We start from the raw sequence: 21470 nt of genomic DNA, 5'->3' as shown, positions 1-21470 counted from the left end.
GGCAAAGGCAGAGCCAGGCAAGACTGGGGGCTGTTACTTCCGTAGGGTGGGTGGTTCCCTTTTATGACGACAGCCTACGAGAGGGCATCCAGCCCCTTCAGCAAACAGCTATGTCTCCCAGCTCCAAGAACAAAGGAGGTTCAAAAGAAGACGGGGACAAGGAGGAAACTCTTATCACCACCTTGCACAATGCAGGTGGTGTCACCTTCCCTAACTTCAGCTCCCCTCAAAGGAGCGGCTGCTCTGGTGGTTTCTTCCAGCCCTTAAGGGGTGGACCTATGGGTGGGTCGTTTTTTGTATAAAGCTATAACATTGTGGGGACAGGGGGCACGGTGATTCAGTTCTATGGGAAACCTTTACAAAAACCTTCCTGCCTGTACCAAGGCCCACAGTCCTCTCTCCCCCCCACCCCCCCGGTCCCAGCCTTGATGTGTTTAGATCCAGAATGTTTCTACTCCGCCCCTGTTGCCTGCCAGGCCAAGACCATGGAGACGGATAGGGTCTCATCAATGGAAGCCTCCTATGCAGAGAGGGCACAAGCATAACAAGAATGGCTTAGCGGCCCCAGGGGCCGAGGCTGCGGGGAGACCCCTTCAACCAAGCCTCATGAAAACAAAACCACCATCCATAAGAAGGTGGGCCAGGGGTGAAGAGTTCTGCAGGCCGCTCAAAGGAAGCCACGGAGATCTCAGCTCTGGCCTGGTCCTCACTTTGATGGACTCTCAGATAGATAGATAGAGAGATAGATAGATAGATAGATAGATAGATAGATAGATAGATAGATAGATCTTCACGAAAGGGATGGAATCTGCCATGTTCTACGCTCTCACAAGCCTAACTTAAAATGCAATATCTGTGATGCACACAAGGGTGTGGCTTCTTCTAGGGTCCTCTAGAAACTAGCCGGGACCATTCTGTGTTTACATTTTAAGCTTGTTTTTCTCCTTGCCCCATGGCGCTGTGCAAACTCAAAACTTTTCTTTGGTAAAGGAACCAGGCTCACAGTTGTAGGTAAGAAATCTTTCAGGTAAATTTCCAGGTCTCTCTTGGGGCAAAGCATGTCCTGTGTGTCCATTTTCGAGTTCCTCTGCTCTGATGTGCAAACTACGACTACACCTTCGGCCCGGGGACCAGGCTGTTGGTAATAGGTAAGGCCTAATTGTCTTTGGGTGTGGGATGACAAGTGTGATTCTGTCCTGGGAACGAGAAGAAGGATCTAGCTCATGGGTCTTGCTTGAGGGAGAAGTGGGCTTGTGTCTGGGACTACACTCTAGGGAGGCTGAATCCGCGAAGATGGTCTAAAGGCTCCTGGCTGAATCAAGATGAGCCTGGGGTGAAGGACAAGAGAGAGAAAGGAGAGAGGCTCACAGACAGTGAGGGGTTTTGAGGTGGACTTGGGAGGCTGTGTTCTGGAAACACAGTCTATTTTGGAGAAGGAAGCCGGCTCACTGTTGTAGGTAAGTTAGGGCCAAACGGTTGTGAACCGAGGCAGCCTCTCTGGGGTCCCTACAAGGCAGTGCAATTCTGTCAGGAAGCTCTGAGCTCCCGTGCTCATGCTTACAAGAATGGAAGAATGTCCATCTACAATATTTCACAGACAGGCTATGCTAAGTGCAGGCAAGCTCACCTGGGAGTCAGCCTCATATGCTGCTCATAATCCTGCTGTTTGGTGCTCTCCCGCAGACAGAAGACAGATATCGGAGAGGAAGAGGCATGGGCCCACCAGAAAAACTGATTACCAATTATACTAGCTATTAACTCATACTTGTCTGTCCTCCCACTGCCCAGAGATAAAACCGTCCTCGGGAATGGGGGAAGCTAGCTGGCAGGTGGGCACGGGGCAGAGGGACAGAAACCAGGAGACAGTTTTACCACCAGGCTTCAGTGTTGTGTCTCCAACGAAAGATTGTTTTTCGGTCATGGAACCAAGCTGTCTGTCCTGGGTATGTAAAAGGTCTCTTTCCGGGGAGGGTGTATAGTAAGCCCAGGGGTGCAGGGAAGCCCCTTGGAGAAGGCAGGGACTGCAAACTCAGCCTAGGCTGTGGCTCACAGAGGATGAACGGATGGAGAATGTACCGGAGTCCCTGGAGAACACGGGGAGTCAAAGTAAGCTCCCTGCGGGTCCTCGGGCATTTGTCACTCTCCTGTTATACTGTGTACCAATCAGGCTCAGCACTTTGGAAAGGGGACCCGACTCTCTGTTCTAGGTAAGCTACAGAACTGAGAAGGTGGGGTACTGTTCTTGGAGCCAGAGCGTCCGCGACCCCCAGCACCGCTGGAAGGGGCCCAGGGATTTAGTGACTCCTTTACTTGCTGGGGTCTAAAGAGCACCTCTGTCTCCTCTATGGCAAGATGAACCAGCAGCTGTTTCTTTGCCCCGAAGTCTATGAGTGGTCACCCCCCCCCCCAACTTCCAGGGTTGTTTTACCTTTTTGTTAGCATGGAGATGCTCCTTCTGAGTCCCTTCCTCCTGCCCGCCTCCTATCACATGCCTCATGGCATTGCTGTAGTCTAGAATCCTCTGTGCAGGCAGAGAGCGGCAGTCATCCAGCTGCTCGGGGAACTGAAACTGGTCCTCTGACTTGGGAAGGCTGCTTGCTGGGTTTTACCAAGGCAACCTGCAGCTGTGCTTCTATAATTCTCCCCTCTACTTTGCAGCAGGCACCCGGCTCCCTGTGACAGGTACGGGGGCTCTGTTCGTGACTGGAGGGGTGTCTGTGCTGGGTCACAATGGTCTGGAAAAGGAACTTAGGTGTAAGATTAGAAGGCAGAGACACCCGTTCCCTTCTGGAACCCTGTGCCCTCGCCTGCTTCCCCCAGAGCCTGGTAGATGGCTGATCCCTGGGTTTGTCTTCTCCTTCTAGTCACAGAAGGCCTTGCTTCGGGGTTTCAAGTCGTCTCTTTCGTTTCTATTATTCTTTGAACTCTGATCACCTGTACTTTCTGAATGGAAGAATTTGCTGGGTTTCCTCTCTGGTACTATTTCTCCATTCTCTTCCATCCTCATCCCCCGTCTGCACTGTTGACTTGTTTTGGTACGCGGCTCTGTCTTCTGATTTAAAATGTTGACACTGACCTCCAGTGTCTCTGTAGACTTGTGTTTGTCTTCCCGGTGTGGCTTAGAGAGTCTGACGGCAGAGGGGACCAGGCTGGCAGTGTCAGGGTGACTTCGAGGGCTGATCCTGAACAGCAGGCACAATTCTTTGTTGTAGCATTACAGGAGTTGTAGCTGCCTGCTGGGGAGTTTGGAGGATGCTGTACCTGGTGGGTGTCTCAGGCAAAGATATGAATAAGCTTACAACTAGAAAGACATGATATATTAGCAACAGGCTGTGTATAAAGAAGAGAAGATACACAAGTGGTCCTCGGACTCCAGGTCTGTCTTGGGATTATTGGCTAATGTGTCTATCATGCAAGCCCAACATAACCAACATGATGCTGGGGAGCAAGCAGACAGGCTGGGGTATGGGTGAGGTGGGGTGGGTGAATCCATGAGGTCTGACAGATAGAAAATGGTAGAAGAATGGGCCACCTCGAACCTCCCAGGCCTGGGAGCTTGCACAGATGTTTTCTTGTAGATAGGATGTGTGCCATGGTTGTTAAAGGAAACTACTGAGTGCTGGATTCAAATGCCCGGGACTCAGAGGAATAAAGTTGGGGGTACTGTCTGGGGTGAAGGTCCTTAAAAAAAGGAAAATGTACTGCTAAGCTGCCTCAGGCTTTCTAAGACATACAAAATAGTAAACACTGTTTAAAATTGACTCTAACTTCAAGGACTAACCTAAAAATTATTGGCTTTGCTTGGTTTTTACTTTTGCGAACTCCATCCCCTATCCCTTTCTCTGGACCAAACTGTTTCAAAGAATCCAACGGTCCCCTGTGTGACTTCCTTTATTTCTCTGACTGATCGTCCTTCCAAACCCAACTCTCAATTTCCCCCACAAGTCCTCAACTTCAGACAGAGAAAAGACGTATCACATCATTGTATTTCTGCATCAGGACCTTGCTTTATGTCAGAAGAGAGCCAGGGAGGGAGGGCATTAACCTCCACGTAAAGGGAGGGTGCTTGGAGGTTATATGGGAATTCTTTGCATCTCTCCTGTCTTCAGGGGGAGGCGTTCCTTTCAATAATCCTAGAAGGTTTTCTCTGTCCCATCTTGAAGGCGTGTGAGTGGACGCAGGCCCTTCCAGTGGAGACCTGCTCTTGAAATCACCTTTGTGCTTTAAGTTTAGGTTACGTTGTGGGAGCAATTAATCTTTCACCATATTAAAGAATACATTCTAGGCTGGGAACAAGAATTCTGAAACTCGTCAAGGAGCCTTGCTGAGCATTGGAAAAATAGAAGAGTTCAACCTGTGAATAATATCTTCCACAGGATTGCAGTTTTCCTGAGCAAGCCGCCACAGCCCTCTTACACCTCAGTGTAGGAGTGAGTGTGGGACATGAGCCAGGCTCTCAGCCAGAGACAAGCTGGGACCTTAAAGCAAAGACAGACAGGGTGGGAAGAGTTGAGCAGGATATTCAGAAACTTAGAGACTTTTCTGGATATTAGGGGAGAAATGTCTTTCTTAGGCAACCAATGTTGATAGCATACAGAATCACCCAAACACATTAATGCATTTACCTCAGCCCATAAAGGAAAATAGTCATAAAAAGTCACCTTAATTCTTACGATCGTTAGGTTCATATGACACTTTTGCCTCAAAATTCAGGCTTTCCCAACTCCACTATTTCAAATCTGAAAGATCGCGTAGTCATGCATGGATTATGGTTTTGAAAGAAATAAAAAAAAAAAACTGGGTATATTATTTTCAACAGGTAAACAAAGAGTGTGTGAGGCATTACAAGAAAGTACAGAAATTCAGGGTACAATTCCACCTCAGGAAAATGTGTGAGAGAGTACACAGAGCATATACTTAGATAAACCCATAAAAAAGAGGGGGGGCATCGAGAGACACCCACAATAGTTAGACAAAAAGGAAGCAGAAACTAATACTACGTCGTTGTACACTAAAATGACCATATAATGACTAATAACGCAGACCAAACCAGGTCCAGACAGCTCTCAGAGCAGGCCTCTTCTCTTCACTTCCAGAGGATCTGAGCAAGGTGAGCCCACCTAAGGTCACCTTGTTTGAGCCATCAGAAGCAGAGATCGTCGACAAACAAATGGCTACCCTCGTGTGCCTGGCCAGGGGCTTCTTCCCCGACCACGTGGAACTGAGTTGGTGGGTGAATGGGAAGGAGGTCCTCAGCGGAGTCAGCACGGACCCTCAGCCCTACAAGGAGCTCAATAACATCACCTACTGCCTGAGCAGCCGCCTGAGGGTCTCCCGCGACCTTCTGGCACAATCCTCGCAACCACTTCCGCTGCCAAGTCCAGTTCTTCGGGCTGGCAGATGAGGACGAGTGGAAGGGGCCCTCGACCAAACCCGTCACCCAGAACGTCAGTGCAGAGGCCAGGGGCAGCGCAGGTACGTGGGGCTGGGGAGCAGCTGATAAGAAGGAGCATCGCTAGTGCCCAAGAAAACTAGAAAGACGCAGGCAGAAGCCAGGAGGTCTAAATGCAGAGAAAACCAGTGGCAGAGGATAAGCTAGACAATACATCTAACCCTAACATGAGATCCTCAGCCCGGCAGCTTCACAGCCCATGGCCCTCTGCAGCTCAGCCTCTGAATCATTATCTTTGGAGCCTAAGTCATGGGTTTCAAGAAAAATGGGTTTGCATTGACACAACCCAAGAGGGCACATTCTGGGGCCACCCAGGGAGGCTGATCTGGATCCGATACACCATGCTAGCCTCAGGGCTGACTTAATTTTCAGTCTCCTTAGTGAAAAGACATCTCATCCACTTTCCTGTCTCCTTTCTTTCAGATTGTGGTATTACCTCAGGTGAGTTGACTCCTTCTTCGCCTCTCAAAACCTTGACTGCAGAGCTAGCTGTCTGTCCAGGCACTTACTGATTTCCTTTACTCTCAACAGCCTCCTACCAACAAGGGGTCCTGTCTGCCACCATCCTTTATGAGATCCTGCTGGGGAAAGCCACCCTGTATGCGGTGCTCGTCAGTACCCTGGTGCTGATGGCTGTGGTAAGGAATGGGCAAACAGACCATACAGGGAAGGTGATAAATGGCAGACAGGAAACTAATATCCAGGGGCTTAGGGGCTCAGCAGAACCAGAGGTGAGCAATAGAGAGAGTTTTGCTCTCATTCCATAAAACACAAGCAGAAATTTCGGAGAACTGCAGTGAATGAGCCTTACAGAAGACAAGCTGTGGTTACCCCAAAACCCCAGGGATGTTTGAGGAGCCCTATCCTTTCTCTGAATGGCTTTTTTACTTCCTCTGAAGCCCCATAATGCATGACCCTTGGTAAATCTAAAACCCTTCTCGTCTTCAGGTCAAAAGGAAGGATTCCTGAGGCCGGACCTGGAGATGGAGTCCAGAACTTCCAACCCATTGTGGTGTTAACAAGGGGTCTCCTTTTCCAGCACTTCTGAAGAGCTGTTCTCACTTGCCTGTGCATCCCAAAGTGTGCTTACTGGTTGTGTGCTTACACATGTACAGCTGAAATCCCTGTGACCTGGAGAGTGCCTAGCACACTTACAACCAATAAACATAGCCAATAAACGTGTTCTAGAATGGCCTGACTCTGACCCGTTTATGTGTGTAGACGTCTTTATTTCTCGTCTGTCTCTGAACCCCCTGATCAATCATGAAAGGAGAGATATTTTAAAAGAAAGCACATGGTGGCTCCCTTAAGAAAAAATGAGGGTCCCTCCCTGGGAGTAACAGGAGAGGCTAATGGGTGGTGATGGGAACTAAAACTTCTCAAGAGAGAGAGGGACAGGGGATCTGAGCACAGGAAGTTGCTGACCCTCAGAAAAGCACTCTGGGGAGCAGCCGTAGGTGACACAGATGTATCCATCTGGAACTGGTCACGTCCAGGTGGCTAACAAGCCTTGGTTTCCCGAGGGTCACCAATCTTCCCCCCAGCTTCTCACTGAACCAAGCAGCTTTCCCAGATGATCACGCGATCATGCGCAGTCTTGCAGAACTATATTTCAGTGGGAGACGTGTCTTTCAGTTAAGATGCGAATCTGTTGGGAAATTATTACCTGGTGAAATAGATGGACTTAGACAACATCCCAAGGTTGCTCCTGGCGGTACAGAAAATATGACTTCCTAGCAACAGTCAGCCCTGTTTCTATATCTAGAAACCCTTCACAAGCTCCCTGTGTTCTTGTAGTCACAGGGTACTCCAGTACCTTGTGGTACTCAGGGTACTCGGCATCCTGAAGACCTGATGACCCCTTTCTCCTCCCCCCTTCCATGCCATTCTACATGCTCTCCTGCCTGCTCCATCTAGAGCGGCATGGTGCCCTTCGCCCACCACTAACCCCTACTCCGCTTTAAGGATTTGGCCTCAGTGTCTTCCTGGAGCCTTCTCTAGCATTTTGTTGCTCAGTCTTAACTTCTAATTCCATCTGCCTGGATTAAGTACGTCCTGTCTGGCCCCTTGTGAAGAGCTCCTTCCTGACACCATACTTCATGGGAACTGTTTCTTATCTGACACCTCCCATGTATCTAGTGGTTCTGTGGATGATGAGGGAAATGAAAGTGACCCAATTTTAGGTGCAGTCATCCCAATGGGGTCCTGTGGGTGTCCATAAAGATGGCTGCACTCCATCTTGGCACAAGGGCAGAGGGTTCAGAGCTGTCAGCAAGTCACAAGACCTAAAGGTCAAAGGTGTGGCTACAGAAGGATGTTTCGGCCATCTTAGTGTAAATAACAACAGACCTGAATCAGGTATGGCTACTCCTGACTCTCAAGGCTAGGGAACAAGAAGCTGGAGCTAAGGTGTGGTTACTGAACCCTTAGAATGGGGGAGGAAGAAAAGTCTGTTTGCTTGTGTTCCCCTTTTTGGATAAGGTAAATAAGAGTGGCAGAAAATAAACTCTGCAATTCAGTATTGACTGATCTGCCCTCCTGACCTTTATTCTGTCTCTCTCTCTTTCTTTATTATCTATAGCTAGCCTTTCCCTCCTCCACACTCCCCCACTCAGGTACGGACTTGGGGCCGCTTGGCTGGCTCTGATTGCAGTCCAGCAAAGACCACTCCCCACAGGTCCTCAAAGAAAAACAGCCATCTCCACTTGCACAGAGCCTTGCCCGTTCCACTACATATTATGTCAGAGTGTCATCCATGCAAGCATGCACACATGGCTGCATACAGACACACGTATTTACATGTGCGTTCACATTACCCACTCAGTAAACACATATAACTGTAATATGTTAGCTGACCCCCCCAGGGAACAGAGGTAACTAAACCACAGACCCCAAGAAACCCACCTGCCCATAAAGGGACTAGGTCACCATGAAAGGGGGCAGAAATAAAAGCCAGTGCTTTGAAGACGCTGTGTGAACTGTCCACTAGCTAAATAACCAGACAAGGGCCCTACAGCATGCACTCTTTAAAAGCGGTGCTCCGTGAACTCTAGAGAGTGGCACATGCAATATGGCTGGATGCTTCAGTTTACCCATTTACTTGGGCGCAAGAGTCGGAGACAGGAAAAAAGTCAAAATCAAGACCGAGAAATCACATCAGCACATGCCACTCTGAGAGTAGACTTGTTTCCTTTGCAAACGCAATATAACCTAACTCGTAGTCGGTGCCCACTAAACATTTGTGGGATGAAGTGAAAGAGGGTGCTGAACTTTGTCTAGGAAGCAACAGGAGCCAACGATGGCAGTTTCTGAGCTACTTGTCTCTGTGTTCTAAGATGCACCGACTGCTCTGTAGACTCCCCTTTTAGGGGCTCCTCCCTGCCAATCCTCCCACCCAAGCTCACTATAAATGCCCTCCTGAGCAGGTGGGTACAGTGAGTCAAAGAGGAGACACCCAGTGACATAGTGCTCCCCAGGGTGACAGAGAGCACTTCAGAACAGGGGCTCCCTGCGCCCAGTCAACAACAACACCATTAGTACCCAGATCCTCTCCAAGCTCCTCCTTCCTTCAAATGTACCCAGCTTTAGTCTTTTCCCAGGCCCTTTGAGTCAGGCTAACCTCTCTGCCATCTGGGCTTCCTGCCTCTGCCTGGGGACTGGGGGAGGGCACCTGTGCGGACGAAACTTTTTTGTATCATGGTGTAACATTGTGGGGACTGGGGGGGGGCACGATGATTCAAATAGAAGAGGAGCCTTTACAAAAAGCTCTACCCCAGAAAACATCCAACTCTCAGCCCAAGGAATGCATCTGCCATTTGAGGAGGTCTGTGTGAGTGGTCCCACGAGGTCTTACAGTATCTGTGCAGCTCCTTGCCCTAGACAGCTTCCCATGAATGCAACAGAGGCAGGAACATGTGTGGTAAATTAAGAACTCATTAAAAAAATCATTGAATAAACATGTAAACACATTGTGGGAAAGGTGTTACAAGTCTTTTCTCACCAGAAGCTACCCAACCTGATCAGGAAACCGTCAGATTTCAAGTTCACTGCATCAACCCCCGAGTGAGTTGGATGGATATTAATTCCCAAGCCAAATGTTGCCTCTCCCCTTCGGATTGAGGTTGGTCTCATGCAATGTCCAGATTGCCTTACCAATTCCGGAGTTAGATGGAGAAGGTGTGTAAGCCTGGGTCTATGCTAAGGAAGATGAGGAAGGAGGGTGAATTCTTGGCGACCCTTTTCTGCTGTGCTCCTATGCTGAACAGTTCTTCGGACCAGGGACACGACTCACGGTGCTAGGTAAGAAGGCAGCGGCCACACAGGCAGTAGGGAAGGTGGCATAATCAGCCAGAAAGACCCTTGGAGCCAGGAAGCCTTAGCAGAACGGGCAATTAGTTATCCAAAAGCCTGCAACGGGGAACACGGGGTTTGTGTCAGCAACTCCAGAACTGTGCAAACACAGGGCAGCTGTATTTTGGTGAAGGCTCCAAGCTGACGGTGCTGGGTAAGCTGGGCAGGTGAAGGGGTACCGTGGGTGTGAGATGGGCAGAGTAGGAAGGCAGTTCAGCTTCCTCTTGGCCTGAGCTGACCTGCCCTGGCGGGAGGAATTCTGGACTGGATGCTGGGATCAAGGTTGGTGAGGAGCTGAGCCAGGGCTGGGATGGCAGGAGTGGGCAGCGCTGGGTTTTTGTCCTGAGCCTGGAGGCTGTGAGCTCAGAAACTCAGTATTTTGGCCCAGGAACCAGACTGACTGTGCTCGGTAAGTTTGGAGCTGGTGGTGGGGAAGGGGACATCTCCTTATTGGGATTCCCAGGTAAGGATGGCCAGGGCCAGTTTTTGTGCTATGCCAAGGAGCTGTGAGCCAAAACACCCTTTACTTTGGTGCGGGAACCCGACTGTCAGTGCTGGGTAAGTTGGGGTGTTTTTGTGCTGGGCTCTGGTGCCGTGAACCAAAATACCCAGTACTTTGGGCCAGGCACGCGGCTCCTCGTGTTAGGTGAGCTGGGGCCCCACGCAGGAAGGTGGCGGCGGGCTGGGTCTGCAGTGGGAGCGGGTGCCTTGGGTGGGTTTCTGTGGGGAGTCAACCGATCGATCGTTTGCAGCCCTTGCCTTAACTCTTCTGATTGGCAGCCAGTTGAGAGTGTTAAGTGAGAGGCTGCAGCTGCAGCTGCTAGCCCCAGGGCTGCTGGTGTGTTTGCACCGGGCCCCCAGGCCCTGCGGGAGGCTGAGTAACAGGGAGATTGTCATGAAGTTGGGGTCTAGCTCTCGTTGCATAAGCACGGGTTTGCGTGTGGGGTTGCATCTCTGTGCTCCTATGAGCGGTATTTCGGTCCAGGCACCAGACTCACGGTCTTAGGTAAGATTCCCACATCTCGCGTGCTCCCAGCCTTAGTCTCTGGGTCCCTGGAGGAATTAGGGGTAGAGGGCCAGCGGGGTTAGGGCTCCCTGGGGAGTTGGCAGTAGGATACTTCACGCTTCTGGGAGGGCTATGCCAAGGCAGGGTATTGGGTGCCAAGCGTTGCTCCCTCGCAAGCCAGGACAGATTCGGCTTAGTTTTCGTTTCTCGGAGGTTTGCACGAACTGGGTGGGCGGTGGAGAAAAAGGTTCATCAGGACTCCGGAGCAAACTTGTTTTTGAAAAAAAGTAACAGGAGAGCAAAGAACTGAAGGGCGCTTAGAGGCAGGGAGGATTCCAGAGGCTGTGCCTCTGACCTCCTCAGCAAAAGTTGCTTAAACCAGGGTCTTTTGAAAGGAGGAGAATGCCAGGCAAGAAACAAAGGACAGGCAGATAAACAGCAGAATCAAAAGCCTGGAGGTGTTGACGGTTTTTCCTCTATATCTGGGATCCCTTAATGCAGGATGGAAACCCACTTAGTTAGCATCCACACCTTCTCTGGGGTCTAATTATCCTAGTCCCCTGAATCCTGACCTAAAAATCTTCATTGCTCACACCATGCATTCCAGGCTAGGCAGACCAGATCACAGATGGAGTTTGTTGATCAAGAGCACACACTAAAGTTCAAATATTTAGCTTGGGAGATGAGGGGAAATACTCGAACAACCTTAGGATCCCAGCATCAGAACAGACTTTAATGATCTCTTGGCAGTGGAGACCAAGGCTATAGAAGAGAAATAACTCACAGCCTGGGAATGTGAAACCTGTATTATTTGATAGACACAGCAACAGTGGACACCATTTGTGGTTGGAATGCTAATGTTCAAGTGTACTGTGCCTAAAGGGAATGCTGGTCTCCTGGGGTCAGGTGAGATAGAAAAAAAAGAGCCAGATATTATCACCAGACAAGGCTGAATTCAGTTCTTAGGTGACAAGGTAAGATTAGGTAAGTTAATATGGGAACCTCTTCTGTGGATAGTGGCTTGAAAGGAAGGTGAGAGGAAGTCTATAATTTTACCCACAACTAGTTCAGTTCGCAAGCAAATCACATACTAGCAGCAGCTTCCCAAAACACCGTTCACTTTCATAGGAAATTCTTCCTCCCAAGAATCCTCAGGGACTCACATGCACAGATGTACAGCTAACCCTAGCCTAGCTGTGGAGTGATATGAGTAATAATCAGGTTATGATGAGTATCTGCTTCTGATTGTCCTGACTATGGTGTTAATTAATGCTACAGAGAACACAGTGCCTGACTCGGGTAAGCCCTTGGTTTTCACAACAGGGTCCAGATGATTACTGAGTGAGATGGTCAGAGAAGGGCATTGCGTAGTTCCTGTAGGAGGCTGGGGGACTTTCAAAGCCAATATTTCTGAGACAGGGTGAGGGGAACTGATAGAGTCAAGTCAAGTATGACAGAGAGAAGTAAGAAAATTGCCATTTCCACGGAGACCCAGCCCGCAAAGTCCTAGCTACATTGCTAAGAAAATCGAGGCAATTGGGGATGAGGCTGAGTAGAGGCAGCGTCAAGAGTCAGCTAGGATGCTTTCATGCTTAGCCCAAAAGGAAAATACGACCAGATGTGGTGACCCACATCTACAGTCCCAACACTGGGGAGACTGAGGCAAATGGGATACCACGAATGTGAGGCCAACCTGGGCTATAGTGAGTCCCAAGTCAGCTTGGACTCCATAGTGAGTTCCAGGCCATTATGGGCCACAGAGGAAGACTCTCAAACAAACAGACAAGGAAGGAAGGAAGGAAGGAAGGAAGGAAGGAAGGAAGGAAGGAAGGAGAGAGGGAAAGAAGGAAAAAGAAAACTGTGCAGACCGCTACTAAAGGGAAACAATTGTCCACTACTAAAGGGAAACAATTGTCCACTACTAAAGGGAAACAATTTCTAAGTGGTGGCTGCAGAGTCTGAAAACAAGCACTAAGCCTTTGATCTTGGATACAAATTATGTTGGTTGGAGGCCAATGACCTGAGCCCTGGAATGAGGTGATATCCAGAGAAATATAAGAAAGGGCTAGAATAAAGTTTCCATTATCCAGAAGACTGCCGTTTGTTGAAACAAAATATATGTATCTCTCCGTCTTCACTAACTGGTTGGAAACAAAGGACAGTCAGAAAAATACAAAGGACCAGAGACATTTGGAGGCAGAGAAGTTGATGTGGGTTTATTTCACACATGGCAAAGTTCAGAAAACCTTACTTACATCCTCCTGAACACACCATAGACCAAGATATCTTCACGTACGTGTGTGAAAATAGCCCCGCTATAGATAGTGGCCTGAGGGAAGCTTCCTCATGTCAAATGTCTGTATCATCCTTAATCATCCTCCATTCCTCGGCCCCTTCATTCCAGATACAGATAACCCAGCTCTGGAAGGATGTTCTGAATCCTTCTATCAGTTCCGGAAGTCAGTGTTTACATTCCAAACGAAACAAACAAACAAAAAGCAGATGCTGAGCCATTAAAGAGACTCCCGTGGGCACATGGGCATGGAAGGCCATTGCTGAGACTCAGCTTCTGTGCTTCAGATTTCTGTGGCTGTCTCCTTTTCAACTGCTACATATAATGATCAGTAGAAACCTTTTCTTGGTGGAGGAATGACTAAAGCGATATTAATAAAGGGACATTGTGTAGGGTGTTGGGTGGGGCCGTTTATAGTGTCCCCTTATGAGGCGGGAGGAGGGGGAACACTGATATCCACTGGATGAATACAAATAACAGGCAAGGAGAGAGAGAAATGTTACAAGGATGCCAACGCAAATGGACCCTGCCATGCCATGCTTGCTTTTCCAGAAATCCTCTCAGCGCTCAGTCTTCTCACACACATACAGCCTCTACCAGATGGGGACAATGGCCAGCAAGACGCTACCTAACTCCACCCCTCTCTTCATTCCCAGAGGATCTGAGCAAGGTGAGCCCACCTAAGGTCACCTTGTTTGAGCCATCAGAAGCAGAGATCGTCGACAAACAAATGGCTACCCTCGTGTGCCTGGCCAGGGGCTTCTTCCCCGACCACGTGGAACTGAGTTGGTGGGTGAATGGGAAGGAGGTCCTCAGCGGAGTCAGCACGGACCCTCAGCCCTACAAGGAGCTCAATAACATCACCTACTGCCTGAGCAGCCGCCTGAGGGTCTCCGCGACCTTCTGGCACAATCCTCGCAACCACTTCCGCTGCCAAGTCCAGTTCTTCGGGCTGGCAGATGAGGACGAGTGGAAGGGGCCCTCGACCAAACCCGTCACCCAGAACATCAGTGCAGAGGCCAGGGGCAGCGCAGGTACGTGGGGCTGGGTGTTGGTGAGGAGACTGAGCAGCCCTGGTACCCCAGAAAAAAATGGAAAAAGCTATGCACAAGCAAAGCATAGACCCAGGAGAAAACCAGAGTGCTGGGAGGGATGATCCAGGACACGGGTGTTAGAAAACAGTAGCGTTTATGTCCTCCCACGGAGAACTTAAACTACACAGGGCAGCTCAGGCCTGTCGGGTCCCCCGTTGTGTCTCTGCGCTGGGTTGGTGGCTTCCCTCATACCTACCAAGCAGCCCAGCACTTGTGTGCCGTGTCTCAGCTGTCACAGTGGCAGAATCTTGTACTTGTCCTTCAGCATAAGAGATGCAGTATGTGTGGGTATTTACCTCATCTGACCTTCGCATGTTTGTGGCTTTCAAGTCCAGCTTTGAATTTTTGTTGTTGAGGGCTCGATATTCCCAGGCAGTGGCGTTGTGTCACACATTTTTATTCCCTCCCTCTCTTTTCTTTCAGACTGTGGCATCACGTCAGGTGAGTAAACCTCCGCATCTCCCTAACTCTTCCATGGTCTGGGCTCAGCAAAGGGAAGAGCCTGCGGACACCAAGGACCAGGATGCCCAGCACCGCCCGCTCACAGGCATGGCTCATTCTCCTTTACTCTCAACAGCATCCTATCATCAAGGGGTCCTGTCTGCCACCATCCTCTATGAGGTCCTCCTGGGGAAAGCCACCCTGTATGCTGTGCTGGTCAGTGCCCTGGTGCTGATGGCCATGGTAAGAATGATAGGATGTGGGCAAGCAGCTGAAGGGAGGGTGTAGACCAATGTACATGGAAGGTAAGGGGATCTCAGAGAAGGACCCAGCCTCCAGTACATCCTGCCATCTCGAAAAGGCCATAACGGACACTGACCAAAGAGAAAATGCAAGTTGGCTATGTATACCCTCCTACAAGATAAAAAGAATCAAGGAACACTCAAGGATCTACCTAATCTGTCTTCCTCCCCTTACTCTGTGGCTTCTGGAGCTCTAATGATGTCTTTTCCTCCTCAGGCCAAGAAAAAAAATCCCTGAGACCAACTTTTGTGCATCCTGGGTTGTTCTCCATCCTGAACCTGGATTCTGCGGCACCTTCTTCTTAATCCCTGTCCCTAAGAAGCTACTTTCTGTCCAAAGCATTTATTCTTCCTCCATGGATATCCATCCTTCCTCACAGCTTCCTGCAGACTGACCTCTTGACTCTGAAACAGACTAAATCAATAAAAATGTTCAGCTGGGCCTAGCTGTATCTCGTCAGTATCTTCGGGGCCCTGCTGTTCCTGCAACTCCTACTGGTCTGGAAGGTCAAAGAGTAGCAAATCTGTTCCCTTGCCAAAAATGCTCCTTCCCCCTGCCCCTGTGTGCTACTCAAAACCTCCAGCGAGCCGTTTTGTCTGAGTGGCAATGACTGCACTCTGGGACACCATCAGGGTAAGTCCATAGAAAGAAAAGGACCCTAGCAATAATCTCACCCAGCGCAGGGCAGAGGCTGGGCAGACCAGACCTATAGATTACAGAGCCCACTGCCTTTTGTTTATCTTTGAATTTTATCTTTATATGTCCTTAATATCTCTGGCTGGTCCTGTTTGAAAGTTTTAACTCGAGATCTGTGGAACTCTCCATGTCTAGCCTGGAGTCTTCGAGAACACAATGAGGGTAGAAAAGCTGACCTGTGAAATCTAGGAACAGTGGTCTCTCCAGGACCATGGTACACAGGGTCAGATTCTGGGTGGGGGCCCAGTAGAAACTAAGGTGAAGTGTAACCTTTCCAATGTGTAAATTTCCCTGTCTGATTGAGACCAGACCACCCTGGCCTGAGGATGGTGGCTGCAGCTCCTCAGACAGAGACAATTAGACGAGTAAACTGTGTGGCTTAATCATTATAATAGAACAATATACTTGGAAGAGACTAGAAATACACAGCACGAAACAATATGGGTTACATGGAAGTTAGTTGTTAGTGTTGGGTTAGAAGCAAAGTCTAAAAAGCAAAGAAAGGAGAGGATGGTATGGAAGTCCCTGAGAGACAGCTCGCTGTGTCCGGGTCTTAGGTTGGGCAGTGCATTTATAACTAGGACGACACTATAAGTAAATGGTTTCCACAATTCATAGCTGTAGAAACTGGTCTGCAGACCAAATAGTAACCACTGAAACCGCAATATGTTTTTCCAAAGATAATTATCCCAGAAGTTTCATTCTCCCAGTAACCACGATGGTGTGCTTACCCACCGTGTCATTGCGACCCTGAAGCAGCTGCTCACGAGATCTGGGGAAGGACATCTATAGAGAAACACACTGGGGTTGCCTAAGTTCCACAGAAGGCCACTCTTTTAGGGGTTGCAACGTGTACAACCAAGTGTCACTGAGTGGTTTGGGGCAGTAGACATCAGTCTTGCCGTTCTGGGGGCCCCAAGCCCAGGATCATCCCACTGCCTGCCGGCCGGTGCTCTCCAGCAGTTTCAGGGAAGGATCCTTTCCTCCTCCTCTCCCTTCCCATTACTCTCATCTCCCTTTGCCTTGGCCTTCACATGCCACTCTTCCGTGTTTGTGTGTGTGCATGTCCCTCTCCTTCCTTTCAGGACACGAGTCACTGGATTTGAGACTCATCTTAAATCCTCAACGTTTCCATTTTGAGCCCTTAACCAATCGCAGTTTCGGAGACCTTTTTCCAACTAAAGCCTCCTTCAGAGTGTCTGGGTGGCATGATTCTAGAGGTAACACTTCCGTACAAGACATTGTGTGTCTAAAAAGTCACAGCCCAGAAAGAGTGAGTTCCATGTCAGGCTCAGCCTAGCAAATCATAATGTTCTAGTTACCGCTATAAAAGATAACTTTCTAGATGCCTCAAATTGCACTGCAGCTTTGTGGTTTGGGTTTTCTATTGGTAATTATCTTTGTCACTTGTGTATTTTTTTTTTTTTTTTTTTTTGCTGTAGTTGTTTTGATGATGGCTAAAATATATGATAACAATGGGGATGGGTTTTAAGCCCTACACATGAATTCACAAAAGGATGCCTTCCACTCCCTGGACTTATGGAGACAATAACACATGCGGTGTTTCCATTCTCATGTAAGGGGGGAGGGGGAGATAAGTACATGAGAGCAGCAGGCAAACGCTTCGGGTGGTGTGGGTGTTATGTGGACCAGAGAGGTTGGAATAAGGAGGGGTGACAGAGAACAGGGCGTGAATAAACAGATCTGTGAAGGTTTAGTGAAAAGTGGGAGTGTGTGTGAAGAGGGTAACTCCATGTGGAGATAATGGAATCTGATGGCTTGGTGACTGTGTCTTTGGAGTGTGGAAGGTGGGAGGCAGTGGGAGGAGCTACTGGACCACACCCTGGAGCTTGCCAACAGGTCTTTCCTCTGGAAGATAGGAGGCCAGAAGTAATTTACCTCTCAGTCCAGGGGGCATAACAGAGGTAACGTTACAAACTCCATCTCAAGCCCATCCAACACTTTGCTTGACCAAGAGAAGCCTCCAAACATCTACCCAAGTCTTAACTGCAATTTCCTCATCTGTCCTGAAAAACACAATCCACAGCACTCACAGCACTCAGAAGTTGAGCTCCTCTGCCTCTGCCTCTGCCTCTGCCTCTGCCTCTGCCTCTGCCTCTGCCTCTGCCTCTGCCTCTGCCTCCTCTTTCTCTAGACTCAAAGTGGATTCTTTTGGATGAGTCCGGGCGTCTCTTCCATTTTTCCTGAGGGTACGCTGAGCAAAACTAGTTGAGGTGGGGGTATTTATAATGTTTATTGTAGGATCTAAGAGCAGAGAGGCTACTGAAGAGGGGTGATCCTAGGACACAAGAGAGTGACCTGTAACTGTCCTCATAAGACCAGAGCACAGGGTGGGTGGTTGGAAACATCAGTTGAGTTCTGAGTTATTTTCTCATTGGGAGACACTGGAGAGATTCTCCATATGTCTGAATAGGTCCACTTGTTCTAGATTCGGGAACGATATAACGTGTTTGTCAGTGAGATAGGTCAAATGTCAGACAGGGTCCACAGCAAACTCCATAAGTGTCACCAGTGCTGAGGCGAAGCGTGCTTACTGGCTGAACAGGCTTCCATAAAACGTGCACCAAAAAAATCCCTGGAGGTCCTCAATGTTGTGGCACATGGCTGAATTCCTCACAGGTAGCATCCTCTGAGAGTAACTAACTCATAACTATTATAGACTTGTCAATTATAAAGGGTAAGGAGACATCTGGTAGTCATTAGGTAATGATTATTTCCTGGAAGGCAGAAGGATTCCTGTGTGGATGGCACCAGAGTCAACTCCAGTGCCAATAGGTATTTTCCTATTGGCACCGGTATCCTTGGAGCTTTTCCCACTACAGGACTCAGTGTTGGGCTATGTAAGCTGGAGGGGTGGAAGATGCTCCAAGAGTCTGCAGGATCATCTGAGAGACAAAGGTTTGTTCTTTCTTAAGAAAGCAATTTGATGGGGGTGATAGGGGAGGATGGGAGAGTGAGGGAACTTGGATTGACATGTAAAACAACTTTGTTTCAAATTTAAATTATATATATATATATATATATATATATATATATGAAAGGAGAAAAAGACAAAGACATTAGAAAAAGAGTTGACACAACTCTAAGGGATCCTACTAACAACTCCATTTCTTGTTTTGACCCATTTCCCCATTTTTTCTCTTTGTGTTGGCCCAGAGACAACTCTGTGATGCATGGTCCTACATGTCCCATGTGAGAGTTACTCATGAGAGATAGACGTGTGAATGGAGGCGTGGTGCCTAGAGTCTTCTACTGAAGTCCTGTGTTGAAACGCAAATGTGGACATGCCTAGTCATTCCATTTAGTGTGCTGGTGAATAGAAGGATGGCTAGAGTCCACAAGTCAGCTCTCAGTCAGGAACTCTGGGCCCGAACACAACACATGCCATAGTGTTAGCTTAGATATTTTCCTCCTCCCTCTCAAATCTGTGTGTTTGCAGATCAAAAATCCCGTCCTTTTCTACCACTCTGCCTCTCTTTAAGATCCACTTTGACCATGTTAGATCTTACCTGAAACATCTCCCAACAGGCAAGATATATTCAGTTAACTGTCCCCATTACCTACATCCCAGCCACAGCTGAATGTTCCCTCCATATCATAGGCTTTTCATTTCCCCTGTGTTCCCTGATGAAGGCTGGCTGTGGGGAAAGTATCTCAGAGAAGAGAAAACACCATCTCTTGGTCAGCAAAGGGAGTTGAAATGAGCCAGCTCTTGTGTCTGCTTCCAAAGTTTCATCAGACTTTTAGATAACTGATCTCAGCTCTGATCTATGAATGTAAGAGCGTCTTGGTCCTGTAAGCACAGCAGCCCACTGTGTTATAGGCAGACTCATTGCTGTATGTAAGCGATGAGTTTGGAAACAGCGACATCAGGTCCAAGTTTTAGGACACATCAGCAGTTACAACTGTAGGCGTTCACTATGTGATCGCCTTGTCTTAACTGGACCATGTATGACATTTGCGTGTTAAAGAACAATAGCACAGTACCGAACCCTCCCACCCTTCCCATGAACTTTTTAACTGTCCCCAGACAAAGAGATCACCACTTTTCTGAATAAGACCTTCAACCTCCAGGAATCTCTAGGAAGAATTCCTTCCTATGTAAGTATCAATGGGTCTTACCATGCATACTTTGCTCAGTTTACAGTTCCGTTCCAAGAGGATTTCAGAGGGTGGTTGGGACTCTTGGAGAGGACTCTGCAAACCTATGAGAGAGAATACCTTCCCTTAAAAAATGTGCCTGCACTGGACACAGACTTCAGAGCCAAAACGATCTGGATTCAGGCTTTATTCTTGCATGTCTCCAGCCACACGACATTAAGCTTCTGGCCACCAAAGACTCAGCTTCCCCTTGTGCTAAATAGATTCAATCGCAATCACTTACTCAATCCGAGCACTGTCTACAGCTCTCAGCACAGTGTCAGTAACTATGAGTGCTGTAATTTATGTTCATCTAAGTATGTTTTCCATGCTCAGGGCTGCCAGTTTTATCATTATCATTTTCCCCTCAAATCCACAGTTCTGGGCTTTCAGCTTCCCACAAATCATCTTATAAAAACATCTCGGCTCACTTTTATCCTTCTCTGAAAGCAAGTGTGTTCGACTCAACACTGGATGGGCTCTGACCTACACAGGGTGAAGAGGGACACAGCTATGCCCCTTTTCGTGGAGGTGTTAGGTGTCATTTGTGTGGGGTAACTTTTCAGTTTTCTATCTACATCCTGCCATTGACTCAGAGATCACTGTGACTCAAAACTCTAGTTCTTTCCACACATGTGCCCTGCTCCTGTGTGGGGTGTGGGAGAGAGCAAAAAGTACTCTAATTTTTTTCACATTTCTCCAGCGCGTCTCTCCAACTTTTCTAGTTTCTACAAGATTCTAATTCTGCCGTTCCTTATTTTTTGCCCCTCTCCTCACGCTATCTCAAATGAGATCATCTTGCCTTCTTTATTCTTGTCCCAGTGATTCATAAAAATCACAGAAGATCTCAGCTTGATGCAGAGCACACGTTCTCCAGTCTCTACCTGGAGTTCAGCATCCTCTAAAACTCAGAGAACCAGCTCTTGATCCTCCTCTGTCCCCAGTCACGGGGTGCTAGACTATTCATTTACCATCCCTAGCCTTCCAGACCCTTTAATCACCGAATGAAGGTGATCCATAAGGAGTATTCAGGCTCAGAATTATTGGTTTGGTGTGTAAAGTTCTTTGGGCCTTGAAGCATTCAGAGGATGGTAACTGGGGAAATTTAAGTTCTTCCCAGCTACACACACACACACACACACACACACACACACACACACACACACACACACACACCTCTTACAACATATCTGGTCTGAAAGGGACAGTGTTGATCTTGAGTCCCACAGTTAATTGGGCATATTAGGATCCCTAACACCTACTTCCTTGATCCCCTCCAGGAAGGACATATCAGGCCGTGGATGAAATAAGAAAAGAGCAATAAGAAAAATGGCTTTGCACCAAACATCAGTGAGTGAAGAGATGCATGGTGCGGTCTTCTAGGTTACTGCAGACAAGGTGTGGGGGATGGAGTGATCTCAGCCCAGTTCTGCTTGCGAGGCTGTTTATCTCTAAGTAACATCAGCACCAAATAAGAACAGCCACCTGCCCTAGCTCCATCTCAGGGAGTCACAACAGGATGTGGTTTGACATTTACCAGGTCCTACATCTGGGGTGCCTGTGAACGTCCCTCCCCTCACCCACACTCTGAGCGTTTTTTGGGGGGAGCAGCACTTGCCACATCCTGCCCCCAAGCCCTTCTCAAGCAGGCCTCCATCTTGGCCTCTGGCTATC

The 21470-nt window shown here is 48.5% G+C and overlaps 2 gene segments (V, D, J or C); both read left to right on the top strand.

Moving 5' to 3' along the window:
* Positions 1–6644, top strand: part of LOC127214216 (T-cell receptor beta-1 chain C region-like) — a 123792-nt gene extending 117148 nt beyond the window's left edge. Inside the window, 5 exon segments of the C gene segment in view lie at positions 1422–1457; positions 5097–5475; positions 5876–5893; positions 5984–6090; positions 6401–6644. Coding sequence covers positions 1422–1457; positions 5097–5475; positions 5876–5893; positions 5984–6090; positions 6401–6421 — 561 coding nt within the window.
* Positions 6645–9847: 3203 nt separating this feature from the next.
* On the top strand, positions 9848–15380 carry LOC127214220 (T-cell receptor beta-2 chain C region-like). The segment is given in 5 exon segments: positions 9848–9956; positions 13758–14135; positions 14619–14636; positions 14773–14879; positions 15156–15380. Coding segments are annotated over 4 exon segments (450 nt in total).
* The last annotated feature ends 6090 nt before the right edge of the window (positions 15381–21470 follow it).

Source organism: Phodopus roborovskii, unplaced genomic scaffold (assembly GCF_943737965.1).
Source record: "Phodopus roborovskii unplaced genomic scaffold, PHOROB, whole genome shotgun sequence".
In the NCBI taxonomy this organism is placed as follows: Eukaryota; Metazoa; Chordata; class Mammalia; order Rodentia; family Cricetidae; genus Phodopus; species Phodopus roborovskii.
Note: the sequence above shows the minus strand (reverse complement) of the source record. Positions and strands in the feature narration are given on the sequence as shown.